General features: G+C 37.3%; 1 protein-coding gene across 1 annotated transcript in view; it reads left to right on the top strand.

Moving 5' to 3' along the window:
- The window catches only part of LOC122797076 (meprin A subunit beta-like), an 896,893-nt gene that overhangs the window by 38,338 nt on the left and 836,614 nt on the right, over positions 1–21,941 (top strand). Inside the window, exon 2 of the mRNA XM_044065851.1 lies at positions 12,559–12,737. Within this exon, the coding sequence (XP_043921786.1) occupies positions 12,559–12,737 (179 nt within the window). The remainder of the gene's footprint in view (positions 1–12,558; positions 12,738–21,941) is intronic.

Here is a 21,941-nt window from a genome sequence, read left to right as displayed (position 1 = left end):
CTAGTTCTAACCAACCACAGTCAAATGGTCAAATTGAGAGGATTGCTCATTCTATAAACAGATCCTGATGAAATCATAGACTATGAGCAATGACTTTTATGAAGACACAAACTTAGATTTCATGGAACATAGGAATACCTATTTCCAATGTGTAAATCTTTTGTAAGGTAAGGCATGGATTGTTCATAGAGTAGAAATTAGAATCCATACATCTAATTCCTTAGCAATGCCTCCAAATATGACATAGTTCAAGAGACACTGAAACAAAACCAATTTAGACAAAAGTTCCCTTTTTTCAAACAAGAAAACAAGAAAAAGGACAGTGTGTGAATATAGCAAGTTTCAACAGAGAATCAAAAAAAGGGTGTGATAATGAAGCAGTGACAGTAACCCAGGTCAGCTGTTTGGAGAGAGTATAGAAAGTTACCAAAAAAGAAACCAAAACACTTGTTAAAAATGATGATGTGTTAAATCCAGAAAATGTACTTACGATGCCTTCAGCAAAAATGTAATCAACTAGACATTTATTGAAAGAGTGTTCCAAAAGTATTTCCTTAGCAAGAGCTGAATGTTTATCAAAATCCAGACCATCCTGATTTGACTAACTAGTGATTTGTTAACAGACGTAGTTCCTAGTTTAAAAACTATAGTCCAAACTATAAAAAAGCTATAATATATAAAAACTATAATATACTAAATATATATTATAACATAGAATATATTAATATATTAAAAACTGTAATATAGTTTTATAGCATAAAAACTGTAGTCCACAGACTTTTCTGGTCTTTTTCCCCTATAGCTTTGTTATTGGCTGGTGAGTCTTGGCTTCTGTTCCACAGCAGTGTGAAACTCTGTAAGGTTTCTTTGCTCCTCGGTTCAGTATCTTCCTTGTGTGTTACCTCCTTGCATGTCAGGGCCACCAAAATTCTCCCATATGTGGTTATGCATGAGAATTTATGTGCAGGGTGGTGATTCAGTGAGGAGAGGCAGCCTATGTGACTCTACTGGTTCATCATGGGAGCTGGAGGTTTACTGCATTACTACCTAACCACTTAATATCCTGAGGTTTATTGGCTGCCTGGCTGCAAGTACATAATCCACATTTCAAGGAGGCCATCATTACCTCGATGTTAAAACATCTTGCTTACAGCTTGCCCACTATATGCTGTAAGCTTCCATTTACGGTCCTTGTCTACACCTGGGCATATTGTGGAAGTGCCTCCGGCATATCCTCATTGGCTCTTTAATGGAAGTGCTTCTAGTCAAACCAGGAAACCAGTCAGTAAAACCTAAAAGAAAATTCTAGCCAAGTTAGAATTTCCACTGTGTGATTCCTCAAACCTCTTGTATTAGAGGCACATGGGATATATGACTTTATTGGCCTGAATTTGTCCATTAAACCACTTAAAAAGAAAAAAAGTCATGCGCATTCAAAATCACCTGAAACACCTGATACTCTAGACATTTTAAGTATGGAAGATTGCTCAGAAAGCCAACTTGGCATTCAATCAGTTCTAAAACACTATAATGCAATTTTGCATTTATTATCAAAGCATGATACTATTGTAATAAGAAATTATCCCAGCACTGTAGTTGATATAAAAAGAACATAAAAAAATGTTTGTTTTTAGAAGTAACAGAAGTATAATGAAGCCATAGCGTATTGAAGTAATGATTGAATGCAAAAAGATGGTTTGAGAGAAAAGGCTGTGCATGTAATATAAATTGTCAATGTTATCACCAAAATTAAAACACTGAGAAACTTTAGTTGCAATAAATTGGGATATAACTTAAGTGTGATTATTTTGGAGAGAATTAGTGCCATTGGCCTCAGTCAAATTTCCAGATTATATAGCATGTGTTCCAGTATGCTACAGATACTAGGCAGTCCAAAATTAAATGCAGATGAAGCAACAATAAGCAGCCAGTACATGCCTCATAAATTATTTGAGCATCTTTATATAATAAATGATACCCTGTACTCATTGACACAGCCAATTATTAAAGAGGGACTCAAAAATACTAAAATTTACCATTGGTGATTCAGGTGTGCTCAGCTGACAACTAGTTAGATAGGCAAAGAGCTGTATCAGATACTAATTCAGAAGCATAATTTCACAGACAAGCTACACATAAATAAATAAGACTGTGGAGGATTTAGTGCTGAGAGATTGAAGAGTTTTGTGTAAGTATGAATGGAAGCATTGATGATTGATGATTGGCCATGTAAAGGAGGAACACTTCTGTCGGCCACCAGTGTCATTTCTTCTCTGAGGTGCCCTTTTGCTAAGGACATGGTGAGAATTCAATGATATAATCCAGAGTGGAAGGGGTTTGGGAGGCTGTCCCCCATTGATGGGTATTGAAGGGTACAGCCTCCAAAACAAGATAAAAATGCATTAGTCCAAGGTGGAGAAATGTTGGTTAGCATGTAAACTGCTGATATTATTGTGCTAAACAGTTTATTTGCTGACAGACTGAAGTTTAACCATCAGGTTTTTGGAATGGACCAGAACTAAATATGTACACTACATAATGTTGACATTCAGTGACCATCTAGGACAGATATCATTTATACGATATGTTAATAATCAAACAACAGCATGCATGATGATGGATATAACTTCATAAGGACTGAGAATGGGTGCACCAATAAAGTAATGAACATAAGGAGGAAAATCTACACTACGACACCAAATGTACAGGCACAAAGATTCCTGGATTTTGTAAACAGAAACTCACTGGACCAGATAATCGACACACCAACCAGGGGTGCAACCATACTGCATCTGGTCCTCACTAATATGGGAGACTGCTGCACACCCCCTACTGTAATGCCTTTTCTGGTAAGGTCAGACCACAAAATGGTCTCCTATGAAGTAAAAACTAAACCTAGATCCCCAGCTAAATTTAGCTGGAACATTCAGAAACTATTCTAAGGCTAACCTCCTGCTATTAAATGAGAACCTGGGAAAATTTCAGGTCCCCATAAACCCTGAGAATACGTCTGCCTATGCAGAACTGTTCACAGAAACCCTGTACAAGCATGTTAATAGCTGCATAGAGGCAGCTGTACCCACCAGGAAGAAGTACAGAACTAACTCAAAAAGTAAGCTACCTTGGTGGAATCACAAAACCAATCAGCTGCAAAACAGGAGGAAGTAAATCATGGCAAAATTAGGAGGTGCATCACCCAGCAGAATAAAAGCACTCTCAATCATTCCAAAATGGTGGTCGGCTAGTGTGCATCCTATCCATGGAGCTCCTACTGTAACTTATAACTTTCTCAGCCTTAAAGTGCATTGTAAAGCTATCTATCGGCAGTCGCAGTCTTGGACTAATTAACGTAACTCTCCTATAAAGAAATCGGAAGAATACTGCTTATCTAAAACTTATACAAGCAATTTATATCCAACTTAGCTTCTGGGATCCCTGCCATGTGCATTCGAGAGGCCCTTGGGACAACTTACTGCATTACAACAAACGCTACCTATTAACCATGTCGGACAGCGCAGAAAATATGGAAACCCAATCTACAAAAGCAAAAATCTCCTCAATCTTATCTCCGGAAAAAGATACAGCTTCCAAAAGGCAAAGAACTACTAGACTACCAGCTGACAACAATAAATCAAATCCAAAAGGAAAAACTGATGCCAACTTCCATCTTGATGAACTCAAATCAGCGCTACAGCCCATCCATACTGCCATACAGGGTTTCTCCGAACAACTTACTGATTTTGGAAAGTCCATAAACCAGTTATTACAAAGAGCAGACACTCTTGAACACAAAGCGCAAACCAATGATCTACTAATACAATCCATATCGGATGATATGAGAGATAAAGCAACCCTGCTTTCTGAGCTACAGTCTAAGATAACGGATCTGGAGGCTAGAAGTCGCCGCAATAATATAATAATTAAAGGCTTACCAGAGTCCTCTGAGAACCAGAACTTATTGATAACATGCAGGCAGATATTCCTTGCTTTGCTGGGATTGGAAAGTACCTCTGAGAACCTAGTATTAGAGAGAGCGCACAGAGCTTCCCATTACCGCCAGGATTCAGCAACTCCATGTCAAATATACACCAAAATATTAAATTTCCAAGATGCGCAAAATATCTTGATGTCAGCCAAAAAACAAAGAAATTTTACATGGAACAGCCACAAGCTCACATTTACCCTCGATCTGCCTCATCAAATAAAAGTAAATAGACAAAAGCTAGCCCCCTACTGCGCTGATCTGATCAGGAGAAGTGTGAAGTTCCAGATGCGCTACCCAAATACCCTGCAATTTTCCTACAAAGAAAAAAAATACACAGCCATCACTCCATCGGAAGCAAAAGAGGCTTTTATCAAAGCCTTCAACTCCCATCCTGCTCTTTAATTTGTGGTACCTGTGAGTACTTCTCTCTATTCCTTAGCCAGAATTAACGATGTAAAATTACAGCATTCTACATCCGCCTGGTCTCATTAGGCATACATGCCTTTCCAAATTTACTTGCGTGTCTGTTTTTGACTATAATAATTGGTATCAGATACTTTTGTCTTTAAAACTGACCTTCCGTTATGGTACCCTTGAATACCAATTCTGAATAGGAACCTTATTGGTCTCAGCTGTGGTAGCCTGCAGATTGCTCAGACTGGAAGACTTTCGACGAGCTTTTAAAGTGATGCACTTCCTGTGACGCTCATGGTGCAGTTTGTCTCGATGGCTTCATATAATGTGATTAATTTGTCCTGTATATGTATCTACTTACATTTGGACACCGATCTTAATTACAGGAGATAGTCAGCTGCGCAGTTTTGTCTAGCACATGATCGAATTTACAAACCGCTGTGAAAGTGTTATGTCAATCCTCTGCCATGCCTACTGGACACTTTGGGATTCACCTGTTATATTCAATTACATTGCACTTCATAGTAAGATCTCATGCAATGTTACTAGCTCTGTAGATTAGCTTAATTTTTCAGAGCTTAACGCTCACTCATAGGTAGTCTCTAAATAGCGTGAGCAATCATAATCATCGCAGTAAATGTGATGTGCTATACTTTGGCTAAGATGTGTACTTCTAATAAACACTAGCACAAGTTATTTCACAATCCAGTGCTTCTCAATTTACGACCTAAAACTATGTATTATATCCTGTCAGTATTTCTCTTTTTCTTACTAGTTCAGGTGATACTCTCCTCTTATATTAAAAATATAACTATTCTGTCAGCTAATATTGCATGCATGATTGTCATGCACTGCTTGTGATGCTGTCTCCCCAGTTCCACTGATTTTATATATGTATAATGATGCCAGCCAGACTATATAAATATATCTCAACTTTTGGTCGGCATTCTCTCAATCCTCTATACAATTGAGCATAATGCTCACATTAGTTAAGTGTGACAGCACATACCTAAATCCTGGCTATGATAACAACTTTGCCCTATCTCTTCTCTTTTCCTACATTTTTTATCCTATCCTATTTCTCTACTATTGCATTTTGACTCTTTCCTAGTTGCAACTATTTTATTAAACATATACTGTTCCTGCTAAATCAAAGTCTCCTATATCCCTCCTATACTCTTGCTTCTCTGTATCTATAATTCTCCATTTGGCTATTACTGGACCTAGTTTAGAGCTCATGGAAGCTTATGCTTAGGGTCCTAGTATGACCTGATTATGGAAATTAGTTTTCTTTATAAGACTTGTTTTGCTAACCAAAACTAAATGGTCCTCTCAATACTGCTTATGTATTCCTTCTGCTAGTGAAGGGGGGTGGGTAGGCACCGGGGGAGTCTTGAAGGAATGCTATGCTACCTTATCTACTGTCTTTACATACTATACAAGCCCCCATGCTACACATGATTTTTTCCCAGTATGGTCTCTAAAATTATTTAGTCCCTTAACCCTATTAATCAACAACCCTCAAATTATCAATGCAATTTTTTCTAGTAGCCTATGACATTACATATTGATTCATGGAATGTTAGAGGGCTTCATAATAAACCAAAAAAATCGCTCCTTTTTCATCTGTTATTTAAGTCTCAGGCTAATATATGCTATCTCCAGGAAACACACACACACAAAAAGGATTGGGTCAAAGAAGGGGAAAAAAGTGGATAAAAGCCATCATCTCTGTGGGGAATAGCTCGAATTCCAAAGGGGTGGCTATTATTATCAAAAATAATTTTCAAGGTAGTATTATTGAGGAGAGGCATGATGAAAATGGCAGATGGTGCCTGTTTACCTCACGTTTATCCAACTTTAACAAACCAGTCCTATTCTTCAACGTTTATGGCCCATGTTCCCAACAACATACCTTTATTATAGAAATACACAACATTCTTTCAATGTTCAAGGACCACTATATAGTTGCTGGTGGAGATTGGAATGCTGTAATAGACTCTAATTCAGATCAAACCAGTAAATCTCCCTTCTATAACCTTCAATCATCTTTGGCCATAGAAGAATTAATGTATGATCTTAACCTTATCGATCCCATCTCTTACAAGGACCATCTAGCTAAAGATGAATTATTCACATACTACTCGAAATGCTACAATACCTGGTCAAGACTAGACATTTTCCTAATCTCTGAATCCCTATCTCACTTTAAAATCAACTTCTCTCTAGAACCCAGATTCCTATCGGATCACTCAAAAATCTCTCTCAATATTAATCCTGCCCCAAGGGTAGCTTCTCCACTCAGCTATAACAACTGGACACTTAATAATAATCTGCTTCGCAATAAAGATATTATTCAAGAAATCAAAGAATCATTACTTAACCTTAGCTCCAAGCTTGACAACACCAGTATCCCTATGGATATACAATGGGCAGCATGTAAAGCTTGCATCAGAGGTATTATAATTAATAAAGCTTCTTACCTCAAAAAAATCTATAAGAGCAAGGAAACTAATCTCACAAGTAAGATTTTTGAATTAGAAAAACAACAAAGACTTAGCCCGGACCCTAGTAGAGACAAAGAAATAATCGATTCCCAAAATCAATTGCTACATCTACATCAACAAAATCTAACTCTATTTGAGCAAAAACTGATTGTGTCCTATTCAGAATGGGCACAGGTCCCGTCCAAGTTATTAGCAGAAATAATTCGTAACAGCCAAGATCCTCCTAGAATCTCGCTTATACATTTCCAAAACAAGATCTATAATTCAGACCAGAAAATTACACAGCTATTCTTGCTCCTGTACTCAGATATATATTCCAAAAAAAATATAGATCCTGTCATTAACCAACACATGTATAGTTTTCTGAATTCTATTAAATTTTCTTCCTTAAATAAATTTCAATGCGACATGCTCTCAGCTCCCTTAAACCTCCAAGAAATTAAATCAATCATTTCAAATCTTAAAGTAAGTAAGTCCCCTGGACCAGATGGCTTCACAGCCGAATTCTTCAAAACTTTCATCTCAGTAATCTCCCCTATTTTACTAAAGATATTTAACTATATAATAAATTATGGCATATCCGACTTACATTGGAACACCTCGAAAACTATTCTAATTCTGAAAAATAATAAAGACAAAACAGACCCTCATAACTATCGCCCCATCTCACTGATAAACATTGACATTAAGATTCTAGCTTCGCTACTAGCTAGCAGACTAAAAAAAGTTTTATCCTCTATAATCTCCATGGAACAAGCGGGATTTATGTCGCATAGACATACGTGGGATAACACCCTGACGTTAGACTCCTTAATGTATTTGTCTAAAAAAGACAAAAACCTGATTTATGCCTTAACACTAGATGCGGCCAAAGCCTTTGATAGGGTAAATTGGGAGTTTCTTTTCCAAACTATGTCCCACTTTAACATACCCCCCCCCCTTTATAGATATGATTAATGTTTTATATAAAAATTCTTCTACCTATCTACGGATTAACAAAAATATCTCCAAACCCTTAAAGATAACCAATGGTACTAGACAGGGGTGCCCTCTATCCCCCTTCCTCTTCAACATATTCATAGAACCATTATTCCTTTACATAAGCCAAAATACATTTCATACAATTCCCAAAATACTGAATACCAAAATACTTTTCTCAGCCTTCGCAGACAATCTAATCATCTATTTTCAACTTCTTAATACTGACCTAAATAAGATTGTTTTAGTAAGTAATGTGTGTCTTCAAAAAGACCTTAGACTTAGGTAAAAGAAGTCACAATATCTTCCCCATAAAACCCTCCATAAATAAATAAAAAAAAAATAACTCCTCTTCTCCCTTTAAGACAATATTTGATATTAAGTACTTAGGGATCCACTTTGAGCACAACCAGTTGTCTATGTTCCAAAATAACTTGCTCAGAACTTGGTCCAAAATATCTCTTGATCTTCACAGATGGGAAGCTCTCTCTTCTATCTAAATCAGCAATAATTAAAATGAACATTCTCCCCAGACTCCTCTATCAATTTAATTCCACAGATCAGATAGTGTCTAAATCCTTTCTGTGTAGGATCAGTAAAGAACTAGCCAAATTTATATGGTATCCTAAATCAGTGAGAATTTCATATCTCAAATTAACTCTTCCCAAATCCAAAGGAGGCCTAGGCCTCCCGAACCTTCATTTGTATTATACAATCATATCTGCCAATAGGCTATTATTCATCTCGAAGATTATTAATAAAGAGTATAATTCTTACCCTACCTGGTCCAAACTATGGTATCAACAGATCCTAGGCACTAAAATTAATCCGACTGCTCTCCCTTTTCTCTCTCTGGATACCATAGACAGTATTAACTTATCAGCTAACATAAAACAAAAGGTTAGATCCTTTCAAAACATGCTAAAACTTATCAATCTAGACAAAGCTCTTCCTTTGCTCCAACCTCTCCATTTAAATCCCATCATTAAAATCAACAACCTACCAGTCAATCTTTCCAACTTCCCTCTAATTAAAAACTTCACTATCTGGGATATACTCAAACACAATAATGAAACACTTACCAACTTCTACAAAATCCTTAAAGTCAACAAGAAATATTTAACTATCCTTCGACAGATGCAAGACCTTGTTACATCAAAATTCATCCAACTTTCAGACAAAAGTCAAGACCTCACCAAGCTAGAGATTGTAATTCAAACCCTGACTTTACCGAGGAAAATGCTCTCTAATTCATACAAACTCATATCTTCCATAATCCACGATTCAGAATGCCTTTTCTCAAACTACTGGGATAAATACAACTCTCAACTGTCGAAAAGTCAGAAAATCTCCGCCATAAAAAACACCCTAGATTTTTCCCCTTTTAAAAAACTCTTTTACACACAGCTAATGATCAATAATAATGCATATTATACTCCCTCTATATTATCCAAGTCCCCTCTTGCCCTGCTGCTCATCTGCATGTACTATGGTCCTGCAATTACTCACATAAACTTTGGACCTCGCTAAAACCCAGAAAATGGGCTACCATAAATCGACCCTCTCCTAGGAATTAGCCATCCTTCATATCCCTACATGCGATCTCTCTAAATTTGACACACACGTCCTGTTTTTTTTATGCTCACTCATGAAGTTTTATATCTCTAAAAACTGGATGGACCGTACTAAATTATGTTGGAATAATTTTAAGGTAATGGCTCATTCATACATTGCAGCACAAAAACTCATCATGAAAAGCCCCCAAAAAGTTGCCCTATGTATAAAAGTCTGGGAAAGGGTTAATGCCCTCATTCTCACTGATGTTTAATCTAAGTTCTCTAACTTTAAGCTTTGGGACCTATCTTACTTTCTATCTCGAGTTTATTAATGTTTTCCTATGGGTAGCATCTTGGTTAGCAAATTTGTATATTTTGTATAATTTGTTTATATTGTACATAATTGGTTATGAGGTTATAAGTCTCAACAGTGTTTTCTGTTAATTTTATGTGTTCAGCATTTATTTCCTTATGTATCAACAACTCATTACTGGTTATTCACCCTACTGTTGTTACTTCTTATGAAACAAAAATAAAAAGTTTTTTGAAAAAAAAAGCACTCTCATCAAACCAAACAAACAATTCAGAGGACAGATAAAGTCTATCAAAGCCAAATTTGAGGTAAGTTTGGCCACCCAGGCCAAGGGCAACCACAAAGCATTCTTCAGCTATGTCATCCTCAAAGGTAATACACAATTATGTGCAGAGATCATTGTAAAGGGAGCCACCTATACTGAGCCAGAAGATATAGCAAACCTCGTGGCTGATAAATTCAACTCCAACTTTACCTTTCTCTCCCCTCAACCATCCCTCAGGAAATATCATCAAATATAACTCCTCCTACTATCACTAGGGAACATGTCCTTAATTCTCTCTCCCAGACCACGAATACTGCAACAATGGGCCCAGACAATATCCCAGGATGCCTTCTTAATAGCATGAAACATGACCTACCAGTGCCTCTAACTGTAGCCTCCAAACAGGCTTCATACCTCATGAATGGAGAAAGGCAACAATCATCCCTCTGCACAAAGGTGGGTCATCTACAGACCCTAGAAACTACAGACCCGGAAATCTTGCTAGTCTTATAAGTAAACCCATGGAAAGAATTATCATGGAAATGTTCAGTAGAGATGTAGTAAACCTCCAGACACTGGACACAACCCAGTTTGGTGTCATCAAGGGCAGAACATGCCTACTTAACCTGTTGGACTTCTTTGAGAAGGTCACCAAAGCAATGAATGAGGGCAAAGTCACACTGCCTACCTTGACCTGGCCAAGGCATTTGATGCAATACCCTATTTGGGTATTGGTGACAACTCAAGAGGTTAAGTACAAACCCTTATGTCACTGGGTGGATAGCCAACTGGCTCACAGATAGGACCCAGGAAGTTAGAATTGAGTGAGGCCACCTCTACAAATAGGCCAGTCACAAGTGGAGTCCTTCAGAGATCAGTCCTTGGACAGCTCCTTTTTGGCAATTACTTCTCAGAAGTCAAGGCCAATGTCAGTGGTCTCTGGCTGACCAAATTTGCAGATGATTGTAAATTAGGAGCTGTCATTGAATCTCTCACTGACACAAATGTTCTCCAGGAGGGGCTGACATAGACAAACAACTGGTGTCAGAGCCATGGACTAAAACTAAATGCCAAGAAATGTATAATAGTATCCTTTGTGAAGTCATCCATCCCTGGTAACTATCATATTGACAACACATCCCTTAGAGTTGACCCAGTAGTGAGACATAGGGACACACATAGATAGTAATCTAGCCTTTGATCATCACATGTCTACAGTGATGAGGAAATCATTCTATGTTGCACAACTTATAAACAAAGGTATGGCATCTAAGTCCAAGGAAGTCATTGTTCCTCTTTATTCAGCATTCATTAGACCTATCATTGAGTACAATGCCCCCACTGGTATGTACCTAACCAGGCATATCCAACAATTGGAACATCCACAGGGGTTGCTCACTAAAAGAATACAGGGTGTAAGTAATATGTCAACCTCAGCACTGAAATAAATAGGACATGCTGGAGGGACAGATTCATAACCCAGAGGCTCCCTTCACTCTGGAATAAAATCCCAGTCCAGGTTAGGCAGAGTCCCACATTGACTCTCTTCAAGAGGAATCTTGATGAGTGGATGGGAGATCGTAGGTTTATCCCGGCTATCACTTCTGTGTCACTGTTAGACAGAGGCACAGTATACTAACCTCAAAAAAAGGCATAGCAAAATTAATTTAAAATGGGTGGCGAAAGCCAAACACACTCTGGCTAGACTTATAAATGCCCTTGGCCAGATAGCCTAGTATGAACCTATGAACCTATGAACCTATGTCCTATGCAGACTGCCTCAATTCCCTGTCTTTGTATTCTGTCTCCTACAGGCTTTTGAGGAGAGATCTATGCCTGGCATACAGGACATTGTCAGATGCCACTCTGATGGACCTCCTGCATATCCACAAAACAAACAGCACCAGAATTGCCCATTTTAAGGACTCAAACCTAGTCTGTGATATAAATGTGACCTACTGGAGAGATAGGTATGTATCCCAGAGACTACCCCATCTATGGAACAGGTTCCCAACCATGTGAAGCAGAGTTCCTCCCTAACCCAATTAAAGTGCAACTTGGACAATTGGATGGGAAACTGGAAATTCATCCCTGGTTTGGCACCTATGTCTGTAATGGACAGAGGTAACCTGTAAATGGTTCATCTCCCAGGCCCATGCTTACACGTATCAAGGGTATCAGAACTTGTCAGAGATTTGGTATACATGGCTAGGCTTAAAAAGACCTGTGAGGTCATTAGCCTGGTAAACACATATGACCCTATGAACTTATGAAATAGTTCCAGGTTAATTACAGAGAAGAGTTAAATACTACAAGTTTATGACAATTTAGGTTTGCATTGAAGGTTTACTTTATTGTTGTTAATAACTGAGTTTGAGTTCTGTGTAGCTGCTCTCAGAAAAATATTATTTCAGACAGCTTTTACTCCTAACTTGATATGACATTTTATAAATCTATTTGTCTTAAATACAAATTTACAGAAAGTAAGCAAAGAGTGCTCTCCAGGTTACAGCACTGAAATCTATTATTTTTGTTATTAGCTGCTGGTCCTATGTAGGAAACCTGCATATTGGAAGACAAGAGCTTTCAGTTGGCTCTGACTGTGATCGAATTTCAATAATTGAGCATGAATTCCTTCATGCACTGGGATTTTGGCATGAGCATTCAAGATCAGACCGAGATGATTATGTCATCATCATGTGGGACAGAATAGAGACTGGTAAGTATCTATGCTGTTATTAAAATTCGTGACCTTGACATCTTTTCATTTAAATATCAGTACATCCAATCATCTTTATTTCATCTTTATATTTAAGCAACAGGGTGCCTAATTCTTTTGATTCTTCCTTTCCTCTAAAACAAAGGATTGTTTTTGTTTTCTTGCTTTTCAATGTTACCGATTTTGCAGCCTTCAACAATATAATTTGCTATTCAAAGATTATACTACATTTGTAATAATCTGCTTTATCTATTATGAAATATATATTACAGAAAATATTTTAAATTCTATGTAGTTTGTTTTTATTGTAATCTTGGTCACTTTATATATATATATATATATATATATATATATATATATATATATATGTGTGTGTGTGTGTGTGTGTGTGTGTGTGTATATATATATATATATATATATATATATATATATATATATATTTACTGTCACCATGGAAATCAATACATTGTTGAGTTCCATTTAACTTACTTATGAAACCTAGCCCTAGGCTTGTAAGAAGCCAATATTAACAAATACAGTGGTGAAACATAACATTGTATAGTTATGTACACTTTTGAAGCACATTTAAACACCTTATTTTTCAATTGTGGGAATTCCTTCTTGGTTTGTGGCATTTCTGAATTTATTTTTCTTTTTTTAAGAGAATAGAAACTATATGCTTTTATTGGGGTCCGCTTCATCTTACTGAATTTATACCTGTTGTCCTCAGTTTATGACTAACAAGCTTACCACAGTCAGATAGATCAGTGTAACTGCAAAGCAACTTTGCAGAGATAATCTGCCCCCCAAAGTACTCAATATGGGAGATTTACCCCAAACCTAAAAATATGCTATCTCCAATATTATGCCATCTCAAAGGGGATAAAGGTATTTAGTTCCCTTTTTTTCTGAGCAGGTGTCAATACCTTCATAGTATACATAGGGACTCATGATGTGTGAGCAACACCTACATTGAGGGTATAAAAATGCTTCTCACTTGGCAGGTTTTTTTGGGGGGGTTGTATAAATTCATTGGTTATATGGAGCGATTAGAGCATGTAGTCAGTAACTTGGGTATTGATGAGCAATAATTCAGTAAATCAGAGTAGAACCTTTTGTTAATTGATTAACTGATTCAAAGTGGACAATACAAAGTGGATGAAAAACTGGGGTTCACAGCCCTTAGAGGTCAGTGTCTGAAATTTTGGGATGAATTGTTGCTGGATGCAATAACATTTTTTTTTTTTTGCTGAGACCTACCATACATTAATTTTTCTTTTTTGTATATGTAAACCATAATTGAATTTCTCTGTAGTGTGATTTAAGTACATTTTTCTCCTAACAATGCGATGATATAAGTAAATCTAAAGCAATAATGAAGTACTATATTTTTCAAGGTGTGTGTATCATCATGATAAAATGCCAAGTGCAGCTCTCTACAGAGAGTGTAGATATTGTGGAAAGAATAATCATTTATATGTTATGCAACCTTAGAAAGAAATGAGAAAAAGTACTTTGCACATGACTGATGCGATAAAATCAATACCTGTGCAAACCTGAATGTGACTAATTCCTCAAAGAACAACATAAGGCAGAAAATAACCCATCTGAGAATACAGTTATTATACTGTATGTGTTGGGGCTGTGTATTTAGTACCTTCACTAGGCTCAGAAAATCTGCAGTTTTGCAAGGATAAAATCAGTAGATTGAAAATTATGTATAAATAGTACATTTATCAATTTAATCTAGATATGGGGCAGAACATAATAGCATTACTGAAAAAAAAACATACAGAGAAATTTGCTGTATGTGTCAAATGCTTCATTATTGGTTCAGTCTAGTCACATTGTAAAATCATTGTATCAGATTAAGTTGTGTTATATACATAAAAGCAAAAAAATACAATTTATTGTTTAAAATTGTGTCATTGTAGCAAATGAATATATTGAGATGGTCTGAGTTTGATTAAGATAATTCACAGTGTGCAGATTCAGGGGCAATGCTCTAGACAGTACAGAAAAATAATTAGCAAATTCACAGAGTCAGTGACTCACACAGTCACAGAGACAACGATCTATAAAGTTACACAGTCAATGACTTGTACATTTGCAGAGGATTTGTGCAACACAAACTTTAAAATCTCTGAAACACACATAAAAATGGATTAAAATGTAACATTTTATATGTTTGATTCATTTCCTAGACCTGATAAGTTAATTTTTAATGTTTTTCACCCCATCCAAAATAAAGTAAAGTTTAAGTTATTGAAAATATTATACTAAATGTTCTAGTACTAATTTGAGTCTACTATACATAAACATGATAAAATTCATGACTTATCAAAACTAATATTCATATCAAACACTGCAATGGGGCCAAACCAGTTTCATAGTTTCATGACAGAGAGAGAGAGAATACAAATAAAAAATAGCATTTGACAAGATATTTGGCCAGGAATGCCTGGAGAGATTGAATTGAGGGTAAAAAAACTTTCAAATCTGTAATGTGTACAATAAAAGCAACTCCAGTAATGCAATGAAATGTCACAAAATCCCACACAGACCTTAGAATAAACATGTACCTGATTTGCTTCAAAGGGCAGTCATCTCATTTGTACTGAATAGTATTCTGTATAGTCTAAGGTTATCAGTTAAAAGACATCTCTTCATAAACTGTCCTAAAACTCATGAAGGTATTTTCTTCTCAAAGTAGTATACCTGACGCACTCATTATAGATAATGGTCCATAGTTTGTATGCCAACAATTTCAAGCTTTTCATAAAACTTGAAATTTCAAAGTATCACATCTTCACCAATACACCTTTAGTTTAACGGTTAAGTCTACCTTTACAAGACAACCCTTATGAACTCAGAAATGCACAGCACAATACTTTCTCACTCTAGTACTCCCTCCATTTAAATTTCTAGTATTCGAGAAAGCCTTCTCTAGACTGGGACCTGCTACCTGGAACCACTGACATCAAAAACCTATAAACCATTAAAAGCTACAAATATGTACTTTGAGAGCATATCTTCACTGAATCTCCCTGTAGCTGCTACCATGACAATGGTTAGGTAACTTACCTTCCTATATCATGAATAATACAATACACTTAAGAAACTTTTCTCAGCTTCCTAATGTGGCATCTTATACACATATGTTTCACATGTAAATAGGAGTTTATGTCTTATATGTATGATTGCAATGTATTTTATTTATTTCTTAGCTTGCATTTTGTATGTATATATATATATATATATATATATATATATATATATATATATATATATATTGCACTCTGACTGAATCTTTTAGTCTTACACTGTCTGAATTGAATCTTACCATTATGCTCTGAATTTGCTATGTATTCAGTCATATATAGCACTGTAGTTTAGAAAGGCCATGGTGTATTTTCTGCTTTCTGAGCTCAGGTTGTGGCTGAAAATGGTCAATAGACCAAACCACTTACCATGTGAACAAATATGAAATATATACATAAAATAAAAGTGTAAAGTTATTCACACAGTTAAGGAAAAGGTTTGCTGTCAGCTCAAAGCAAGGCTGTTATATTCTTGTTGAATACGGAGAAACTCCACCATAACTTGTAGGACTTCACCTTTACAGTTGTTGATGGTAAGGAGAATTAGAACAAAGCTGTCAGCATCTCCTTCTCTACTTCAACTAGAAAAAAATGTCAAATGTTTTGGTGAAATGGCAAGCAGTCTAACAGAAATAATGCAAAGATCATGTAAGCGAACAGGAGAGATAGCCAGAACAATCAGAAGATGTTATAACTGGAAGTGCAATTGCACCAAAGCCCTACGCAGTCACGAGCTGGAGAAGAATAAAAAAAGCTCTTGTACAAGACTGTGCTGTTGGCATCATAATTTAAGGCGCTCACAGAGAAACTAATAACAAGAGACTGTTTAGTTAAGGAAGTGTCAGACATACCCAAATTAGAGAATGTACAAGAATGTAAATAAATATTTCATGACTGTGATTTTGTACCGGCTAGTGATAACAATGCAAACCATGACAAACAACTGTTGGATACGACATCTAGTGTCAATAAAAGGCCTAAATATGGTATAGCTTTATGTTTAACTCTTGAATAGAAAAAAAAATGGTTTGATTCACAATAAGACTGGGATGTATATGAAATAACATAAAGTTGGTGATGGTGCTGGTGTTTTGCTGGATTCAGATCATTATGTGAACAGTATGCTAAAGTTATTAAATAATGGCCACTGTTTATGAAAGGTGATAGACCCATCATTAATAGAACATATAATATATTGGTTAATTGTTAGATGAATTATTGTATAATGGAGTCAGATATGCAGAAATATCTAATTTTTATAGAGTGTATAACCTTGTCTTCCCTATAAAGTTTTGTACACCAAAAATGCTTGTTGACATGTGTGACCTCCCCCACCTCTTTTACACCTATTATTAGTGCTAGAGCTTCTAAGACTGGTGAGGGTAGTTTAGTATTTTTGAAACTTATTCTTGGTAAGATTCTTTCATATACTGAAGGCATTTTTGATTTTATTGTTAAACTAGTACAGGTAAGATCTGATAAGAATTTAAAGTTTTTTTTTTTTTACATTAGATGTAAAATCTTTGTATGCCCTGTTACATTAACATACAGAACTAGTGAATGTTATTTCTTACATTGAAAAGAAACAGCTGGTTAAGAAGAGAATTTTGGATTTGATTTTTCACTATTAGACTATTATTTTGGAAAATAATTATTCTTTGTTTAATGGACATTTTTTTCAGCAGGTTGTAGGGGTCTCTGTGGATACACTTACTGCCCTCACCTCATGATGAAAATGCAAACAGTTTGGAACAAGGCATTTTAGAAAGGCATGCAGTAGTAACAACTTTGTGCATTTTACCAGTGGACATTATAGGTAGAGAAAATTTAGCATAATTAAAAATCAAGCAATGTTAGAATAAGTAGATTGGGTACCAGGACTGATGAGTTTTTTTTTTTTTTGAACAGATGGATGTGTTGTTTAAGGTGTTTCTTAACAAGGGGAATCCATTAAAAGAAATTAATGCAATACATGTAGTTAAAACAGATAGAACTACTTGTTTTCAAACCTATTTTACAGAAAGATTTTATAGTGAGTCCTAGTAAAAATGAAGAAATAAAATGAGAATGGAAATAGAGTTTAGTGTTGATGCAGGATCTATCAGAAATGTAACAAAAAGTATTTGGAAAATTGTTTTTTTTTTCCAAAAATTATTTGGAATATTTTGCAGACTAACTTGGTTTTGAATTAATTAGTAAGAAGTGATCTTCTGTTGTAAATAAGAAGGTGGCATAATATGAAGAGTTTACTTCAAGTGACTAGTTTTGTTTAGACAAGTTTAGCTGCACAGAAATATAATGCATGAGCATGTGTGGGGGGATGCAAGTGGTGTACATTTATGGCTGAGAGTCCTTACTTTTTGCATTCCATTATAGACCATACTAATGGGGACAATGGTATAGTGAGATGGTATTAAAATGAGAGGCTACATGTAGGCAAATGAGGCAAAACAAGATGATGGGGTGATTCAGAAACATATGACAAGTGAGACATGATGTGCAAACACCAGTGTTAATGAATGCGTCAAAATCCAGGTACAAATGCAGGGGAGTAGTTGAAGTGTGTAAGAGGTTGCCACACTCTAGAGAATGAATATATGAAAAAGGCTATTTTCACCTATGGTGGCCACAGTGGTATGCTGCCTGCTGAGGAGGGACTGTGTCATTCTACCACATTTAACAGTTCAAGACTTTCATGATACTGATAGTCAAGACTAGCACTGTGTAGACAGAGATACCATACAGGAGCTGGTAAATATGTGTAAGCTCTATCTGCAGGAGTGGGGAGTCATGTTTCACATGTCCCAAAGGATACTAAGATATATTTGACTTTACATATACTATCTATATGGACCTCTCAGTGACCAACTGGGAAGAGAGCTAGTGTATCTCAAACATCTATCTTGAGCATATTCCATCAGTTTTCCATTGCTATGGTGCAGCATGAGGGGGAGCATGTGTGGCTCCCACATACCACAGAAGAGAGAGCTAACACTGTACAGAAGTTCTATGTTGTAGCCCATTTTTCTGAGGTGCTGGGGTACATAGGTTGCACCCACATTGAAATAAAGGCCTCACCTGGTGATCTAGGAAGAAAGTATGTAAACCACAAGGGGTATCACTTCATGAACTGCCATGTGGCCTGCAATGTACAGTGTCATTTACAATGTGTCTGCAGACCATCTAGGCAGTTACCATAACTCACACATATGGTACATTTATCAATATTTTGTGAGGGTGACTTTCCCCATGGCATCTTATTGGTGATGTGACGTATGCCCTGGAGCCCTGGTTAATGGCACTAGATTTTGACAGACCACGGATACAGCTATGTCCTGCCAGAAATATTTAGTCATTGTAGTACACATGCTTGGGCTGTTGCCTGGATGTAACTGGTGGTATCCTGCAGTATGAACCTGTCAAATGTGCTAAGATATTCTCAGCATGTTCAGTGTTACACAACATGATAATTAGAAACCAGTTACAGCAGGGAGGGCAATCGTAGCATGAAAACCTCCCAGCAAACCAGACAATAGCCAGAATGCCAGATGAGGAACTGGTGGAGGACCAAGCAGCACGAGATGAATGTGCTAAATGGAGGTAGCCATAGTATGCCATGACACTGGCAAAGAGACAGCAGCTTACACATAGCTTCAGCTCATAGGAAAGGATATACACTGTAGTAATAGTAATGCATGCTAACCCAATGCTAGACTGTGCTTACCCATGCATAGGCTGGCCAGACTGTGCATCAGGCATAGGCAACCCAAGTAACAAATGATAAAGGGTAGGGCACAGTTATCATCATTTGCACAAGTTGGAAGGAGTGCTAGTGTACAAAGCCATCAACAGGGACATGCATGAGTGTTGTACAAAATTAATCCTTTCAGGTCCAGCATGTGTATGAAGTGTGTATGGAAAGGATTACTGTAGAATGCTTTGGGAGACCACCATAATTGATGGCTGTGATGCTGCGTATGTGGGTATTCTGGGATGTGCCCTCATCAATAAATGATACACTGTGGCTTGATCTAACAGTCAGGTTTAGACATGCATAATAGCTATGCAGTCATCATATGTGCACCACTGCCCATGTGGGGCTGCATCTACCAGGAGTTTCACAGGTAGTAAATAAAGCCTTAGCCAGATGTTGATGTGCTGTGTGACTATGAACAAGGTCCATTATCAGACATGTCACAGGGACATGCACCACAAACCCAGGGATGTTCTCTCCAGCTCTTATGCACCTCCACACTTGATGTTGCTGTGGAGGTGGTGCACTGTATGACAGTGACCTTGGCCTTCCATGGTCATTACAGCTATCTTTTGTGTTGGCAAAGATGTACTTGCTCTATGAGCCATGCGTGGCGCACATCATGCAAGCACAGGAAGACCTGCCTTGCACCTGTAGGCAATCTATTCAGTCAAAAATGTCACACATATGGGACATGCACTGCTGTATGTCATTTTGCACATCCTGCAGTACCCGTACCATCTCTGCAAAAGCTGAGTTCTTGCTAGGCTGTCCCTCCATGAAGATCCTGTTCATATGCTGGGTTGCACCCACAAACACAGCTAGTTCTTTGAGGCAGTGATACCCATGCGATCTATGTGCACCAGTACACACACTGAAATGATCACCACCCCTGCTTTATGGCATTTGTAGCAGACATTGATAGATGGTCCACAGGGAGTAACTTCACTGAATGTGTGTGTGTGTGTGTGTGTGTGTGTGTGTGTGTGTGTGTGTGTGTGTGTGTGTGTGTGTGTGTGTGTGTGTGTGTGCCCACACCAACTTATCATTTTTGTGTGGTGTGTGTGTCTTCGGCACTGTTCACATGCTCAGAGAGACTATGTTCTCACTCTGGGTAGGGGACATTGTCTGCACAGTCCCTTTGTCCAGACCAGCACTGACAGTATACTCTTTGATCATGCTAGTTGTTCACTGTCATCTTTGTCAGAGCTGGAAGATGAACCTCTTTCCAACATCAGGCATTGAAAGCTCCAAAGTAGAAAAAACATCTATAAGTATAACTCATCACCTTTACTTTACTTCCAGTACAGACTTAATCTGATTCAATAGGATGTTGAATAGTGGCAATAGATGGTAATATAACACTACCTTGTCCAGATGCGCTTGCATCTTTGGTGTCTATGTATCTAAAGTCTGGAAGCACACAATGTCATTGTCATGTTCACTAATGAAGGGCTCAGTCAATACTATTACTGGCTTGTTAGAGGAAGATCAAGACATACCTGGGACATCTATCATGGATAATCTGGGGCATGCGACTCTGAGATCTAACATACCACCACAAGACTGTGATGAGTTCAATCCCCATTGTAGAGACACCAGAAATTCCTCCAGCTCCATCAATAGTAGTTTGACCAATGGCCCACCTCCTATGCCCTATCTTCCTGTGCAAGCTGGATAGCACAGTTTTCTGCATCACAGATAATATACTTGGTCCTATATCTGACCTGCTTGTAGTTGCAGTTCTGGCCCCTAACAGCATTAATGCGTATACCAAATTCCTGCCAACTGCAGCTATGATAGGCCCAATCAGCAGTTTCCAGCCTGAGCAGTTATCAACCATGGAGATGGAAGGCCTACAGCACCACTACATGAGAGAACTTGCTCTTGCTTGCCTTTCTCCCAGTCAGGCATGTTACTGTATGGAAAAAGAATACACCATGTGGTATGCCAGTAAGGACTGCTTGCCTAGTTAGCAATCTACAGTGTTAAGGACTGGTTGTCTAGCTAGCAATCTACAGTGTAACACCCTTCATGTACCCTAATTTGGAAATGTTAATACATAGAAATTGGAGGAAGCTGTACTACTTTTCTGCACTAACAGGCACAAAAATGCCACCAACAACAACCCCCAAAGACACAAAACTAATTCATGAAATTAACTACATTGTTACTTCCAACCCCCAATGTCAAATTAGAGTGGAGTATACATTTTGCAACACAAATCCTGCTGTAGGTACCTTCCTGGGTTATATCCATTGTGGACCCATTTCACAGAGACACAGCCACCCACAATCACAACAGGATGTAGCCTGAAGCTCTAGTAGTATAATGTTCCTTTCACAGTGC

The sequence above is a fragment of the Protopterus annectens genome, chromosome 3.part0 (assembly GCF_019279795.1).
Source record: "Protopterus annectens isolate FY-2018-M chromosome 3.part0, PAN1.0, whole genome shotgun sequence".
NCBI classification, from domain to species: domain Eukaryota; kingdom Metazoa; phylum Chordata; order Ceratodontiformes; family Protopteridae; genus Protopterus; species Protopterus annectens.
The sequence above is the reverse complement of the archived record's forward strand: the minus strand, read 5'-3'. Positions and strand labels throughout refer to the sequence as shown.